The sequence below is a fragment of the Tupaia chinensis genome, unplaced genomic scaffold (assembly GCF_000334495.1).
Source record: "Tupaia chinensis unplaced genomic scaffold, TupChi_1.0 Scaffold000350_1, whole genome shotgun sequence".
NCBI classification, from domain to species: domain Eukaryota; kingdom Metazoa; phylum Chordata; class Mammalia; order Scandentia; family Tupaiidae; genus Tupaia; species Tupaia belangeri.
Genome location: NW_006159844.1, coordinates 9,755,162 through 9,770,987, shown reverse-complemented (window position 1 = coordinate 9,770,987; position 15,826 = coordinate 9,755,162). Strand labels below are relative to the sequence as shown.

Here is a 15,826-nt window from a genome sequence, read left to right as displayed (position 1 = left end):
CTTCCTGTAAAATTAAAACGTGTATATCAGAATGCCTACCAGCTTTGCCTAGAATGATTTGACTATAATTTTCATTTTAACATCCCCTTTCATTTACCGTTACGCCTTTAAAATGAAGCAACTAATGTTATTGACCAGTAAGAATTTTAATTTCTTCTTTTTCAAACTAAACTCAAGTGAAAGTCATATTTTACTTAAGTTTTCCCATCTATATCATAAACATTATTACTTTCTATGTAAATATTAGCAGTTCCAATTACATTAATTAAAATGTGTTTTTCTCTGTAAATACTAACTATACTTGGCCATAATTTGAATGACTGACTATATATTGTCTATTATTTTGCTGTAATAGTTAATAATATAAACAATAATTCTTATTTTCATTTTAACCAGATTCTTTGCAATAAAGTTTTAATATTACAATGCACGGGAGGATACTCAAGTAACAAAACATTACTTGATACATTAAAATAAGTTTAAAATTCATGAGCAAAGTTAAAAAGGAAAAACATACAAAAACTCAAGCAATTCACCAATCTTGACAAATTCCTATGAAAAACTATAATTTAGAACACTACAAGAAACAATGGGTAGAGTGAAATTTGACAGTTATCATTAATACTACTAAATATAATTTTGAGAAGACATAATCCATATATATGGCAAGAGTAAAATTTATCTTTATTTAGAGTATTTTATTTCTTTACCCTATCTAAGTAAACTATGTAATTTAACTCAAATAAGTCCCTGAAATGAAACTGCTTCAGAAACTGACCTAGATCCTTAAAGCACTGGGTAACAATATATATTCATGGATACTTGGTAGTATTTAATCTTTCAGTGATTATGCTTACTGAATCTGAACAATCTGTGGCACTGATCTTTACTCCCAACAAAGTATACAGTTAGTGGTAATATAAGGAGAGGCTAAGAACTATAAATTTTAAGAAAAAATATTTTATTTCAATTTATTTATTATTATTACTATTATTAATTTGACCAGAAATAGACAGAGAGAGAGGTAGAATATGAGAATGCAAGCCATCAGGTCCTGTACTTGAACTGTGTTTGGCCATGTGGGAGTCCAGTGACTTAATCACCACACCACCTGCTGGTCCCCCACAAATAACTATAAAATTAATGGATAAAAATTATGTTTAAGAACAATTATAGGGACCAGCAGTTGGCGTAATGGCTATGTCGCTGGACTTCCATGTAGTTGACTGTGGTTCGAGTCCTGGACCCAGTGGCTTAAACTCATGTGTGTGCATGCCCAAGACCACAAGAGGAGAATGGAGGAGAAGGGATTATGCCTTGGCCATTCCCCCTGGGGGGGTGATTTCTCGCTTTCTGTCTCTCCTGTCTTCTTGGCGAGCGCACGTGCCCTACAGCAAAAACCTCTCCAAAAAAGAAAAAAGAAAAGAACAATTATATAAAAGTCATTAGGTAATATTTACTTAAAGCATTTTTCTGTCTATAAAAAATATTTTTTCACTAAGTTCAGACATTTGTTTCTAGTTAGAACAAAATGCCACAATTCCTCCTACTCACAATTATACATTTGCTAACATAAAGCTTAATTAAACCCAACAAAGTAATTTTGGCATAAACAAGTTATTTTACATCACCTAATTTTTTGCAGAAATATTTCTCTCATCAGCCATTGACCAATTTAGGGCCTTGTAAGGGAAGTGTCTGAGCAATATTAGCTAATTCTCCTACAGTTTTTGTATTAGAATAATTGTACTTTAAAAAATTAGTATTATACTAATTTCTAATTAATCATATTATATTGCTGTCCCTTTTTGCTCCATGTACACCCAAATATTTATTTTTATATAGCAAGCTCTCCTGGTTATTCAGTATTTTAAATCTATGTACAAACAGAATTTTTAGAGTATTATTTCTGCTTTCTGTATCATCTATCCCTGAGGTATATATTAATAGTAACCACAGTATATAGTTAATTTGTTTGCCCTTATTTTCCTGTAGAAAGAATTAATTTCTATTCTACAAATTCACTTAACTAATATTAACATAATTACCTGGAGCACATAGTTACACAAGCACAGAAATATCACTAGTAATTCAAAGAAAAATATAATTATTCTAAAAAAAAAACTTCAATAATGGAAATTGTCACACTTTTTATTAGGTAGTCTAAGAGATTTCATTAAACAATTTAGGATCTTTTTCATACCTTTCTAACTTTCCTTCCTTTTGAAGGACACTGACCAAGGAAACCTGTAGCTCACTTATCAAACTTTTCCTTTTTCCAATTTTATCAAACCAAGAACACAGAAAATAACTGATTCCACTTATGCCACATAAACATATGTTTTAAGTTCTTAGCAACAAAAGTCCAAAAGGCTGCAATGTAGAATTATGTCTCCTGAAAACAGGCACTTAAACTTTATTAAATAATGTGATATGAACTTCAAGAGGAAAGCAAAAATCTAGAGTTTGTCAGTGAAAATAACAGATTTTGAACTATAAAAGTCCCTTCTTAGCTTGAAGTCAAATTCAAAACTATTTAAATAACAAATTCTAGTAAGACTTATTCTTTAGAAGTGTAATGAAGTTCATGTTTATTAAGCTTTCCCCCTCACTGTGCTCCTACAAATTATGAGATGAGTGACTTAACAATTTTTTCTGCAAAACACACACACACACACACACACACACACACAGCTCTAAATCAGTTCTTGTATAGAGGGGAGTTTGATTGGCTTTTCCTGTAAGTTGTTTGTTTGAAACATTTAAAAGGATTCATGTGTCTGCTAATACAGCTTTGCTTTAAAGCACAAAATCTGCAGTTTATATATATGAATTACAAAAATTTTAGTGAGCTGTATTATGCATTACTTGTAAAATAGACCAAAAGCTAAAGATTAAGTTGAATTGCTACCGAGTGTATAAAATAAAAGACAATGGATCTGGCATATGCATTTTAGAAAATAATGAAGTAAAACAGTTCAATAATGAAAATGAGATCCAGAAAAAATTAAAGAGATTTTGCTTTTCATTAGTTTTACTTTAGTTTTATTATTTCAGTGATTTAAAAAAAATCTTTCCTTACATTTTCTTAAAGATTAGTTGAGTGGTAAAGGTAAGGTGAATAGTCAATTAAGGTGAGATTGAAAATACAAAAATACTTAACTATAAGGAAAATGTGCCATCATGGAAATCTTAGGGAACAAGATGTATTAAAAATTTCTGACTGGGGCAAATAAATCTCCTAACAATGCAAAAGCAGAAATGTCAATTAAATTCTGTCTAAATACCAAATTATTACATGACAAATTGCCTAGCACTTAGTTGTTTTCTACTAATGGTATTAGTATTAGATGGTATTATTAGTTGCTAAATTTAGGCAATATGACAAAATGAGCAGTTTTTGCCATATGCATTATTTAAGGTTTCTGTAAACTACTATTTTCTTTTTTTATTTTTAATTTTATTTATTCATTTATTTATTTTGACCAGAGAGATACACAGAGACAGAGAAAGTGAGAAAGCAAGCCACCAGGTCCAAGACTTGAACCATGGTTGGCCATATGGGAATATCCGGCACCTTAACCACCACACCACCTGCTGGTCCCCAGTAAACTACTATTTTCTTGTTACTAGATCTGTAAACTAAAGTTAGATTTAAGAAAGGTGTTCTGAATTATCCTATGGTGGAAAGGACTCCTCTTAACATTAAAAGTGAAACATAAATAGAAGCCAAAAATTCCAAAATTTCTAAGGCAATTACAAAAAGAGCTTGCCCAACACCTTCTATGAAGAACATATAAAATGGTCTTCAGTATTTCAAACAGCAGCAAATTTGCAATATTCAGAAATGATTTGCAATCAAAGCCTTCTGAAATATAAATAAAGATGGTAGCTAAATTTTGTACCTTCCTCTGCTCTTGCACCTTCATGATCAGTCATTCTAGTAGAGGCTGACCTAGACTGATTACTGATTCCTGAAGGGATGTGGGGCAGCTCATCATCTCCCAGATCAGCTATCATGTCGTAGAGTTTTGTCCTGTTGACCCCTGTAAATTAATGTCAGCAGTAGAGGTTCATTTAATGGCTACCGCTTGACTTATTAGTAATCTTTAAAGCCAATTTATTAACAAAACAGACTCTATTAAGCAGTCCCACTTATTAAAATATCAGATAAAGAGGTCTTCAATTTTCCATACCACCACCCAAGACACATTAAAAGAGATTAAATATTTAAGATATTCACTATGTATATATCTATTATGCTTTAAACACGTGTGTGTGCACACACACTTCTTTACTCAACCAAAGTTCTATAAGCTCTCAGACACAGAAGGTACAATCAGAACAAAAGAAAACTGATGTTTAAGGTTAATGTTTACCCATGTAAAGAATAAAAACATGGGCTTTTCAACTTAATTCACTGTTTAAAAACTGTTAAGAAATAAATACAAATGACTTTCATGAGGGTGCAACAAACAATGAACTTTCCCTGGTGTTTCCATGGGTATTTTCCCTTCCAAACAGCATGTTAGCACAAATCTGTCATTTACTAAATCAATTCCAATTACTCATATAAATTTTTTTCATTTTTTCCAAATTAAATAAAAACTGATTTAGTCATGAGCTCCTGGAACTTTCTCATGATATGAAAAGTCAAACACTGTCATAGGCCATAAATTTAAGGGGGAGAATTTCAGTTGTTGCTTGGAAAATTCAGGTCAATATATAAAACTCAAAAATTACTAAAGTATTGTGGAATACTTTTTACTTTAACTTCACACTTCAGAAACTATAAAGTTTTTTTTTATTTTGAACTGTGCGTTTTGAAAGAAAATTATTATAGTTTTAAGAATGTCAGAAAAAATAATTTAAAGGGAAACACTTTATAATCCATATAAAGTAAAAGCTACTGAAATATACATATTCAAGGCCAAGCATTATAACCTTACAGGCACCAATGTCAACATTAATGGACCAATCAGACTGCTATACAGTTATAAAATTTACTGTGCCTAGTTGTTATCCATAATTCTATAGTCATTCATCTATATATTCCTAACAGAATGCTAGGCTATGATATAGTAAGACTGACTAGAAACAGGTGCAGTCTTACATATTAGCTGTATCTTAAGGTAATTCTTAACTTCTTAGAAATGCTTAAGCATCTCTACCTTCTGTATGTATAAGTCATGTAGTCTAAACTTCCTAAAATAATTTTAATAGAGAAACTCAGTATTACCTGCAGATTTTCCCCAACAGAAAAAGGACTGTAAACGAATTCTCTTATAAGTGAAAAACTACCAAATAGATGTCTAACCACAACTTAACTTCAACATGAAAGAAAATAAAAATACTTCTCATAGAAGACTTCTCCTTATAGCCTTCCTACTCGTATGACTACCGCTACCATTGATTTATTTCCTGTTTTTAGAATTCTCAACCATAAGAGAGTAATTCCTCTTCTATTTGTAAAATAGGAGAGAGGGCTATTTTTTTAAAAAAAGAATCCTGCTTTAAAGTATTCTTCGGATTAACTTCTCTATAGACTTTATATTAATCAAAGTTTTCATTTCTATGAATTACTGTAGTAGATTTTCTTTCTTTTCTTTCTTTCTTTCTTTCTTTCTTTCTTTCTTTCTTTCTTTCTTTCTTTCTTTCTTTCTTTTCCTTCCTTCCTTCCTTCCTTCCTTCCTTCCTTCCTTCCTTCCTTCCTTCCTTTCTTTCTTTTTTTTTGCCATATGGTGCATGCATTCACTGGAGAGAGACAAAGTGAGAAGGAAAGTGAGAAATCACCCCATAGGCGGATGGCAACACTGCACTCCCTTCTTCTCCATTCTCCTCTTGGATTTTGGGCATGCACACACACCCATCTGGCATGAGTTTCAAGATGACAGGTCCAGGACTTGAACCACAGTCAGCCATGTGGGACTCCAGCAGTTTAACCACTAAGCCATTTGCTGGATGAATAATTGATTTTTCTATCTCTACATTCCATTTGCCTTTAATCAAATTTGAATGCTATGATTTAAGTTAGTTTTCCAAAATTATCACATTTATTGTATCTCCCTCTTGAGAAACCACAAATAACTCTCTAACACTGTCTGTATCAAGGTTAAACAAAATCTTGTACTTATTCTTCATGTATTTCATGGCCTGATCCTGTTTTTCTATACAATCCTATTTTAATGAATCCTCTTAATTTTCCAGTAAAGCAGTTTCCACATAGTATTAATGTTCACAAAGATTATTTCTGCCACATTTTGTCATATGTGTCCTCACCTATTCCTCATAAAAGTGAAAACAGGACACGTACTTACACACACACAGTTCCTGTCTTTGAATGTGCACCCTGATCTACCCAAATTATACCTATTTCTCCAAATTAGATCGCCTCCTCTATAAAGGTTTTGTTCTCTTAAGAATTATTTTATTTATTTATTTATTATTGTTTCAATTTGATCAGGGAGAGACAGAGAGAGAGAGAAGGAAAGTGAGAAAGCAAGCCACCAGGGCCGGGACACGAACTGTGGTTGGCCATGTGGGTGTCCAGCACCATTACCACCATGCCACCTACTGGCCCACTGCTTGCTTTTATTATAATTGTGTGTGTATCATAAGAATCTGCATCATTAATGATCTTGCAAATAATTTAATTATATGATAGCTACTGTCAAATACCAAAAAGATTTGGGCTGACTACATAGTGCAACAGTTAAGTTCTGTACACAAAAAGCCATATCCCACACGGTTGGCTACGGTTTGAATCTTAGCCCAAGGAGCTTGAAAAACACACTGGACACGGTTTTCTGAAAGATATGGAGGAAAGACCGTGGGTAGCCATGGCCCACAGGGGAATGGCACTCTCTCTGGCAAGTGCATGTACTCTCTGGGAATTTAAAAAATAGCTAAATAAATAAAATAAAATAAAATTTTAAAAATATATGTATATATTCTATAAATTTATATATTGTCATATTTATATCATGAAATAAATTGATATATTATTGGATCGTTGGAAAATTCATGCTGTATTTTTCTATGCATCTATTCCTTTCCCCGTGACTCTGACTCTCTCTCTCTCTCTCTCTCTCTATATATATATATATATGTTTCTATACAGATACAGATACAGATACATAAATAAATAAATTAAATAAAAAAAGACTTGAGAGAAAGTTTTGTAGTTAGAAAATGTGAAGTTATAATCTTCCTGTACACATGGACGGGGAGACACAGAGGGGAAGGAGAGTAGAAAACAATAAGAAAGTCACTGTTCAAACTGAGAATCTCAAATCATATAATAATTACTATCATTTTGTATACTACAGCCAAACATTCTTCTGTATTTGGCACAGTGCCATGTTCAGGAAACTGCAGTGCTCTAATCCTAGTTTCTCAGAAACTGTCAAAAATGAAAGCAGAATAACCAGTAATCAGTCTTTGCTCTACTCTGTAGAGCATCTAACAACTCCAAATTTAATGCCTTTATTTTCTTTCTAAACCTATCCAGTATTCTTAAATATAATAAAAACAACAAAAAAATTATAAACAAAATTTTAAGTCAGATTAATGGTATTAGTGTAACAATATAGTATATATAATAGTAATATCAATATTTAAAAGCATAAATATCATTAACATTAGTAAAATAAAAACTGATTGTCAATTAATGACAAATCAATAGAAGAAATACTTTTTTTTTAGAATTATTTTAACTTTATTTATTATTTATTTTAATTTGACCAGAAAGAGACAGAGAGAGAGAGACAGAGAAAGAGAGGAAGAGAGGGAGGGTAAAAGGGAGGGCGAAAGCCACCAGGTTCAATACTTAAACCACAGTTAGCCATGTGGGAGTCCAGCACCTTTACTCTATGCCACCTGCTGGCCTGAGATATACTTTTTCTAATTCTTCAAGCAAAAAAAATCTTTTTGTACTACTATCAATTATAAAACACAACCCACCTATCTCTTAACCATGACTATCAACTTCTATATAAATACATAATCCTCTAAATATATTGCAGAATAAAAAAATTTACTAATTATGCCATGTAAGCCAAACAATGAACTGCTATTAATCTTTTTTGAAATCATACACACACACACACACATACACACACATATAAATGACATATAAAATTTATCTTCCCATACAATCTATTATTGTACGTAAAATAGTACTTTTAACAAATCTAATGTTTTCCCTTTCTCAAATGTGCCCACCTTTTATATACTACCTCATATTACAAAGTAAAACCAACTGTTAGAAGGCAAATAATCTGGGAAAGATAAGCTTATTTTAAGATAAGGACTTGGGTAAGTTATGTTTGTTAAATATATTTTATTTTCTGTCATTATATGGTATCTTAAATAAATATAACAATATTGAAAAAAAATTACTTCAGCTACAAAGTGATTCTTTGGTTTAAAAAGTGCTCTGTTTAAAAGGAGCCAAGTATTTTCTGACCCTAGAAAAAAAGACCAAAATAAAGATATTTTCTTATGGCAAGGGAGGTGCGGAGGGAGAAATCTATTGAGTTAAAGAACTGAACGGTCTGTTTTAACTGTGAAATTAAAGCCAGACACATAATATCCCTTTGTTATGAAACAATTTTGTCTGTCTTTGCTTTGATGTAGAATATAACATCATTTTATCTGCTAGCTAAAAGTAGCTTAATCATCATAGATATTTTATAGTATGTACAAAGGTATTTTTATAGCCTAATGAAGGTTACTGCTACAAAAACTAACTTGTTCTCAAATGCATTAGAACGATTAATTTCAGGCACAGTCACTATGGCACAGTAGTAACACAAGTAGCCTGCAAAGCTGGAAGCCTATGGCAATCATGGGTTCAGACTTCTGAGCTGGCCTGAAAACACACTAGGTAAATGTAGGTAACCAGGATCAGGCTGGAGAAAAGGGACCATGGCATGACAAGACCCTGGCAAGGGTGCCCCCCACCAACCAAGCACCTGCACATGTTCCCTATTATTTAAGGAAAAAAAAGAGAAAAAAAAGCCTAATTTAAAATATTTGGTTTAAAAATACCACATTTTGTAATGACAATTTATTATCATGGATTTGAAACCATAAGTGACAGACAGTAATAATAAAATTGAAAATTAGAGTGCTTGACCTGCAGCCTAGTGGTTAAGTGAGATGGATCCTACATAGCTGACTACAGTTCTAATCCCAGCCAAGATGCTTGAAAAACAAACTGGGCACTTGTGCATGTGTGCCCCAAATCCCAAGAGGATGGAGAGATGAAGGAAAAGGGAGTACAGCATGACCACATCCCATTGGAGGGTGCTTTGTCCCCCTTTCTCTGTTTGTCTTTCTCTGGCAAGCGCACATGCCCTTTGGCAATTTAAGAAACAAAATTAGGGGAAGCAGCAGTTAGCGTAATGGCTATGTCGCTGGACTCCCATGTAGTCGACCGCGGTTCGTGTCCCGGACCCGGTGGCTTAAAACTCACGCCGGGCGCGTGTGTGTGCATGCCCAAGATCCCGAGAGGAGAATGGAGGAGAAGGGATTGCGGCGTGACCATCCCCCCTGGGGGGTGATTTCTCGCTTTCTGTCTCTATGTCTCTCTCTGTCTGTCTGGCGAGCGCACGCGCCCTACAGTGAAAATCTCTCCAAAAAAAAAAGAAACAAAATTAGAAAAAAGGGCTGGCCCAGTAGCCTAACTGGGAAAAAACTGGGATTCCCCATGGCTGATGGTGGCTTAAGTCCTGGCCCTGACAACTTGAAAAACATGTCAGCTGCATTTGTGCACATGCCCAAAGTCCTAACAGAATAAAGAAATGGAGGAGGACTGCGGTGTGACCATAACCCACTAGTGGGACTTTCTCTCTAGCGAGCGCACATACTCTCTGAAGAAGGGAAGTAAAGAAGGACGATTAGAAAACAATTCACTCACTTAGAAAGCAAAGTCACTCACTCACTTATATTAAAAGAAATATTGAGGAGCCAGGCAGTGTCCAGCAGCAACACAAACGGGCACACATGAGAAGGTACTAGTTTTGTGTCCCACATCCTCCCTACACACAGGCACACAAGAATATTCCTATGATCTAGGAGGGCAGAGACTGGATGTGGATCATGGCATAAAGACTCTGTTGGGGGTACCTGTCTCTCTGTCTTTCTCTCATGGAAAAGAGAGAATAAACTTTTTTTTTTTTAATGAAGCTAACATCCTGTTTTAAAAACAGACATATTGGGGCCAGGAAATGGCGTGGGGGTTAAGGTTCTGGATCCCACATGATGGACTCTGTGGTTTGAATCCCAAACCCAGCAGGCTAAAAAACAAACTGGGCACTTGTGCATGCATTCCCCAAATCCCAAGAGGAGAATGGACAGCAACGCAGCTATTCACCCCGAGAGGTGATTTCTGACTTTCCCTCTCTCTCTCTGTCTCTCTCCAGCAAGCTCATGCACCCTATGACAAAAACAACAACAACAACAAAAACTAAAAGACAAAAAGAAATATTGAGAAAGTTAAAGGATTTCCCTTTTCCAACACATTAATAATCAAATCAATAGATGGCTAGCAATTCTGTAACTCCAGTAAAGGAAAGAATACAAATGGCAAAAAAAAATATATCCTACATACAGAAAAGATGGAAAAATTAGGACAAATGAGAATAATCATGAAAACAAAGATAAGTCCATCTACTAATATCTAGGACTACAAACATGATCTCAAAAAAATGTATTGTTAGGGGCCAGCAGTTAGCGTAATGGTTATGTCGCCGGACTCCCACGTAGTAGACTGCAGTTCGCGTCCCAGACCCGGTGGCTTAAAACTCATGCCGGGTGCGTGTGTGTGCGTGCCCAAGATCCCGAGAGGAGAATGGAGGAGAAGGGACTGCGGTGTGGCCATCCGCCCTGGGGGGTGATTTCTCACTTTTTATCTCTCTCTCTCTCTGTCTTTCTGGCAAGCGCACGAGCCCTTTAGCGAAAACCTCTTTTAAAAAAATGTTTAAAAATGTATTCTTAAAATGGGGAAAGCCAATAAATCTGAAAAAAAAATCCTAATTCTATATTCTTCATAAACCTCAAATTTGTAGGTATAACACAACATAAAAGTAACAACAGGCTATAAAAAAAAGGTACTTATTTATCAAAGGAAAACAGATTGTTAAAACATATGGTTTAAACTTTCCTTGTTGAAAAACAAAAACAACAAATATCAAAGGAAGTTTTAAGATTTCTAGTTCCTCTCTCATATTCTAAATAAAGACACCAGATTTCAGATGATTCACACTTACTTCAGAAGCTATGAACTATGTGATTTTTAATCATTACTCACTTACATGTTTTTACTAAGATATAAAATATGGCAAAAACGGAGATCATAAAAAGAAATCCTACTATTCTAAGATTTTAACAAAAGTAATTAATTTGGAATTTTCCCCCATCCTTCTCAAATTATAGAAAGCTTGCCAGTTTTTAAAAAGTGAAATAAAACTGGGTTTTCAATTAGGTAACAGTATTATATCAATATTAATTTCCTGATTTTAATCATTTTACTAGTCATGCAAGAGAATGTCTTTGTGGTTAGGTAACATACACTAAAGAATTTAAGGGACAAAATGTCTACAACTTGCTTTCTTTTAAAGAATGATTTATTTATTTATTTATTTATTTATTTGTTATTATTACTTCTTTTTTAATTTGACCAGAGAGAGACAAAAAAATAGATAGAAAGAGAATGTGAGAAAAACAAACAGTCAGGTCTAGGATTCAAACCATGGTCGGTCATGTAGGAGTCCAGGGCTTTAACCACCACAACACCTGCTGGTCCCTACAGTTTAGTTTTCTAAACTGCTCAAAAAAGTAATTTACAGAAAGAAAAGGGTAAAGAGAATGTGGTCAAGTATTAACATCTGAGACACCTGGGCAAAAAGTATGTGGAATTCTCTGGTACCAGCAGACGCTATAACAGTTACATCACTGGACTCCCATGTAGTCGACTGTGGTTTGAGTCCCAGTCCTGGAGGCTTAAAACTCACACTGGGCATGTGTGTGTGCATGGCCACAATACCAAGAGGAGAATGGAAGAAAAGGGACTGCAGCATGGCCATCCCCTGGGGGGAATGATTTCTTGCTTTCTGTCTCTCCAACCCTGTCTCTCTGGCAAGCATATGTGACTATGGCAAAAATTTCTCTCTATAAAAAAGTATATGGAATTCTCTACTATTCTTAGATTTTTTTCTTACATCAGAAATATGTCAAAATAAAAAGTTAAAGGAAAAGGAAGCCTAAGACCAAAATTACCATTACCATTACAGAGCATCTTTAGTAACCCTAACCCTGACTTTTAGAATTATTAACTGGTAAAAGTACATCTCAAGTATATCTTACTTAGCAAGAAATAATGAAGTATCTCTGCAATCCAAACAAGGTCCTTACTTTTAAACCATTTTCTCTTGTCATTAGCAGGAGAAAAAGAAGGATGAGATACTGTAAATAAGTTACAAGACAGAGAAACTTTGGCCTAGCAATTGATTTTAGAAGTCTTTACACTTAACAGTCATATCTTGGATAAGTTTTTACAAAGTTAAAAAACTATACTCTTGTCATTTTCTTCTTTCCCTCACACACACACTAAAAAGACATTTATATTGGATTACATCTGCTGATTCCATATGCTAAAGTTAGCAAATAATTATCTTCCACCTAACCGGCAAGAAATCTGTAGAAATGCAGTGTCATGATCCAGAAGAAAGGATTTATTCAAATTTGAAATAAAGCAAAAAAGAAATTAAAAGGCTATGGGGTGGGACTGGCAGGTGGCATGGTGGTTGGGACCACTGGACTCCCACGTGGTCCACGTCGGTTTGAGTCCTGGACCTGGTGGCTTACTTTCTCACTTTCTCTTTCTCTCTCTCTCTGGTCAAGTTAAAAAAAATAAGTAAATAAAGTTAAATAAAATAATTCTTTTAACAAAAAAAGGCTATGGGAGGGGAGGACCAGCAGTTAGCGTAATGGCTATGTCACTGGACTCCCATGTAGTCAACCGCGGTTTGCGTCCCGGACCCGGTGGCTTAAAACTCACGCCGGGTGTGTGTTCGTGCGTGCCCAAGATCCCGAGAGGAGAGTGGAGGAGAAGGGATTGTGGCGTGACCATCCCTCCTGGGGGGGTGATTTCTCGCTTTCTGTCTCTATGTCTCTCTCTGTCTGTCTGGCGAGCACACGCGCCCTATAGCGAAAACCTCCCCCCCTCCAAAAAAAAAAGGCTATGGGGTTTATACTATATTATAACTTTTACAAAATTTCATCTGTGAAAACAATAAAATCTAACAAGTAATAAATAATACAAATATTAAAATAACTCATGATCTTTCCATGTAAAATTATATATTAGTATTAATGCCTTAATCTTACTGAATTGAGGCCATTAGACATTTTATGATCCCCAAACAACAAAAAGTTTTTATTTCCTTAAATACCATCTACATGCCAAGGATTCAGGGCCAACATTTTCGTATTGAACTATGTGCTCAAGAGCAAAAAAAATATAATTTATACACTTTTATAAAGGAAGTTTAAAAAAGAAGCATTACATACACCAGCCCTGAAGCCTAATGGTTAAGGGAGTCAGATCCTGCAGGGTGATCATGATTCAAATCCTGGCCCCAGCAGTTTAAGAGATACACCAGATGCATGTACATGCATGCCCCAAATCCTGAAGGAATGGAGAAATGGAAGAGAAAAGACTGCAGCATGACTATGCCTATAGTGGTTGCTTTCTCTCTCTCTCTCTCTGTGTGGCCCCCTCTGGTGAGCATGCATACCCTCTGGCAAATTTAAACTAAAAAACAAATGTTATTATAACTTCTCAATTATTTTTTCCTTAGATACTTTGCTAGAAACTTCAACCAAAGATGTACTTACACAGATAACCTAAAACATCGTGATGTTTACAAAAGTATTTTAAAACTAGAAACAATCTAAAGTTTAATTAATGGAGCTTAGGTTAAAGTCACAAAATGAATTATTAAATTAAATTTGATAATATTCTTATTGAAAAATAAAATAGGAGGTTAATACATAAAGGCTACTAAAATAACTGGGTTGTCAGATGCTAATTTTTTTTTTTTTGAGAGGTTTTTGCTATAGGGCTTGTGCGTTCGCCAGAAAGAGAGATAGAAAGTGAGAAATTACCCCCTGGGGGGATGGCAACGCCGTAATCTCTTCTCCTCCATTCTCCTCTAGGGATCTTGGGCATGCGTGCACATGTGCCCAGCATGAGTTTAAGCCAGCATGAGTTTAAGCCACCATGTCCAGGACTCGAACTGCGGTCTACTACATGGGAGTTCAGCGACAGCCATTACACTAACTGTTGGTCCCAAGAGGTGCTAAATTTTAAATGTAGTTAATCTCAGAGCAATATGATTTTTAGTGCTTTTTAACTTTCTCTGTATATTCCTATATACTTCTTAAATTGCGAAAATAATAAGTATGTGTAATTTTTATGATTATATAAACAAAGCTAGCTTTTGAAAAATATAGAATCAAAATTACGGAGAAATAGATACACACATCTAGATAATATGATATTATTGAGACATGAGAACTAAAAGTTATGGCTCCAGGATTCTCAGATTCTGATTCAATCATACCAGTTCTCTTTCACTCATTTTGTATTCTGGGTTCTCCAATATTATTTGTCAATAGGGTAGCTTAGTTTAAAAAAAGAAAATGAAGGGCCAGTTGGTAGCATGATGGATGAGGTGCTAGACTCCACACGGCCAACTGTGGTTCCATCTTGGACCTGGCAGCTTGCTTTCTTTCTCTTTCTGGTGAGCACACGTACCCTATAGCAAATTAAAAAATAATAATAATAGGGACCAGCAGATGAAGTAATGGTTGCATCACTGGACTCCCACATAGTTGACTGCAGTTCGAGTCCTAGGCTCCGCAGAAAATCTAATGCGGAGGGGTGGGGAGGGTGGTGGCAGATGGTATGGTGGTTAAAAGCGTTGGACTCACACATGGCTGAATGAGGTTCAAGTTCTGGACTTGGTGGCTTGCTTTCTCATTTTCTTTCTCCTCGCTCCCTCTCTCTTTTAATCAAACTAGAAAATAACAATACCTAAACTTAAATAATTCTTAAAAGAAAAAAAAAAATCTCATGCTGGGCACATGTGCGTGCGAGCCCTAAATACCAAGAGGAGAATGGAGGAGAAAGGACTGCCCGGCCATCCTCTCCTGGTGAGTATTTCTCATTTTCTGTCTCTCTGGCAAATGCACCCATCCTAAAGAAAAATCTCTCTTAAAAAAAAAAAAAACACAAAAACAAACAAACCAAAAAAACAATCTCAAGCTGGGGTCATGTGCGTACATGCCTAAAATCCCAAAAGAAAAATGAAGAAGAAAGGAATGTGATATCGCCATCCCCCCAGGGGTTGATCTCTCACTTTCTGTCTCTCTCTCTCTCTTTCTCTGGTAAGCACACACACCCTATAGCACGCTCTCTCATAAAAATAATAATAATAAAGTAATAATAAATAAAATTTTAAAAATGAAAACATATCTGAAGGAGTATATGTTGATGGAGTAATGTTTTCTTTATAAACTGTTAGGTAAGTAGGCTAATTTTAAAACTGTGTGTACTATGGCCCTATCAAAGATAATTAACAAAAGGACCAGCAGATGGCATAATGGTTACATTGCTGGACTCCCACATAGTTGACTGTGGTTCAATTCCCGGATCTAGTGGCTTAAAATGCATACCAGGTATGTGTCCAAAGTTCTTAGAGGAGAATGGAGGAGAAGGGATTGCAGCGTGGCCGCCCCCTGGGGATGATCTCGCTTT

The 15,826-nt window shown here is 35.1% G+C and overlaps 1 protein-coding gene across 4 annotated transcripts in view; it reads right to left on the bottom strand.

Moving 5' to 3' along the window:
- STRN3 (striatin 3) overlaps positions 1-15,826 on the bottom strand; it is a gene marked incomplete at its 5' end in the record, with an annotated part of 117,458 nt that overhangs the window by 25,672 nt on the left and 75,960 nt on the right. For 3 of the 4 annotated variants that reach the window (XM_006172142.3, XM_014589301.2, XM_014589302.2), the window contains 1 exon segment: positions 3,906-4,046. In XM_006172142.3, the coding sequence (XP_006172204.2) occupies positions 3,906-4,046 (141 nt within the window). 4 annotated transcript variants of the gene reach the window in all.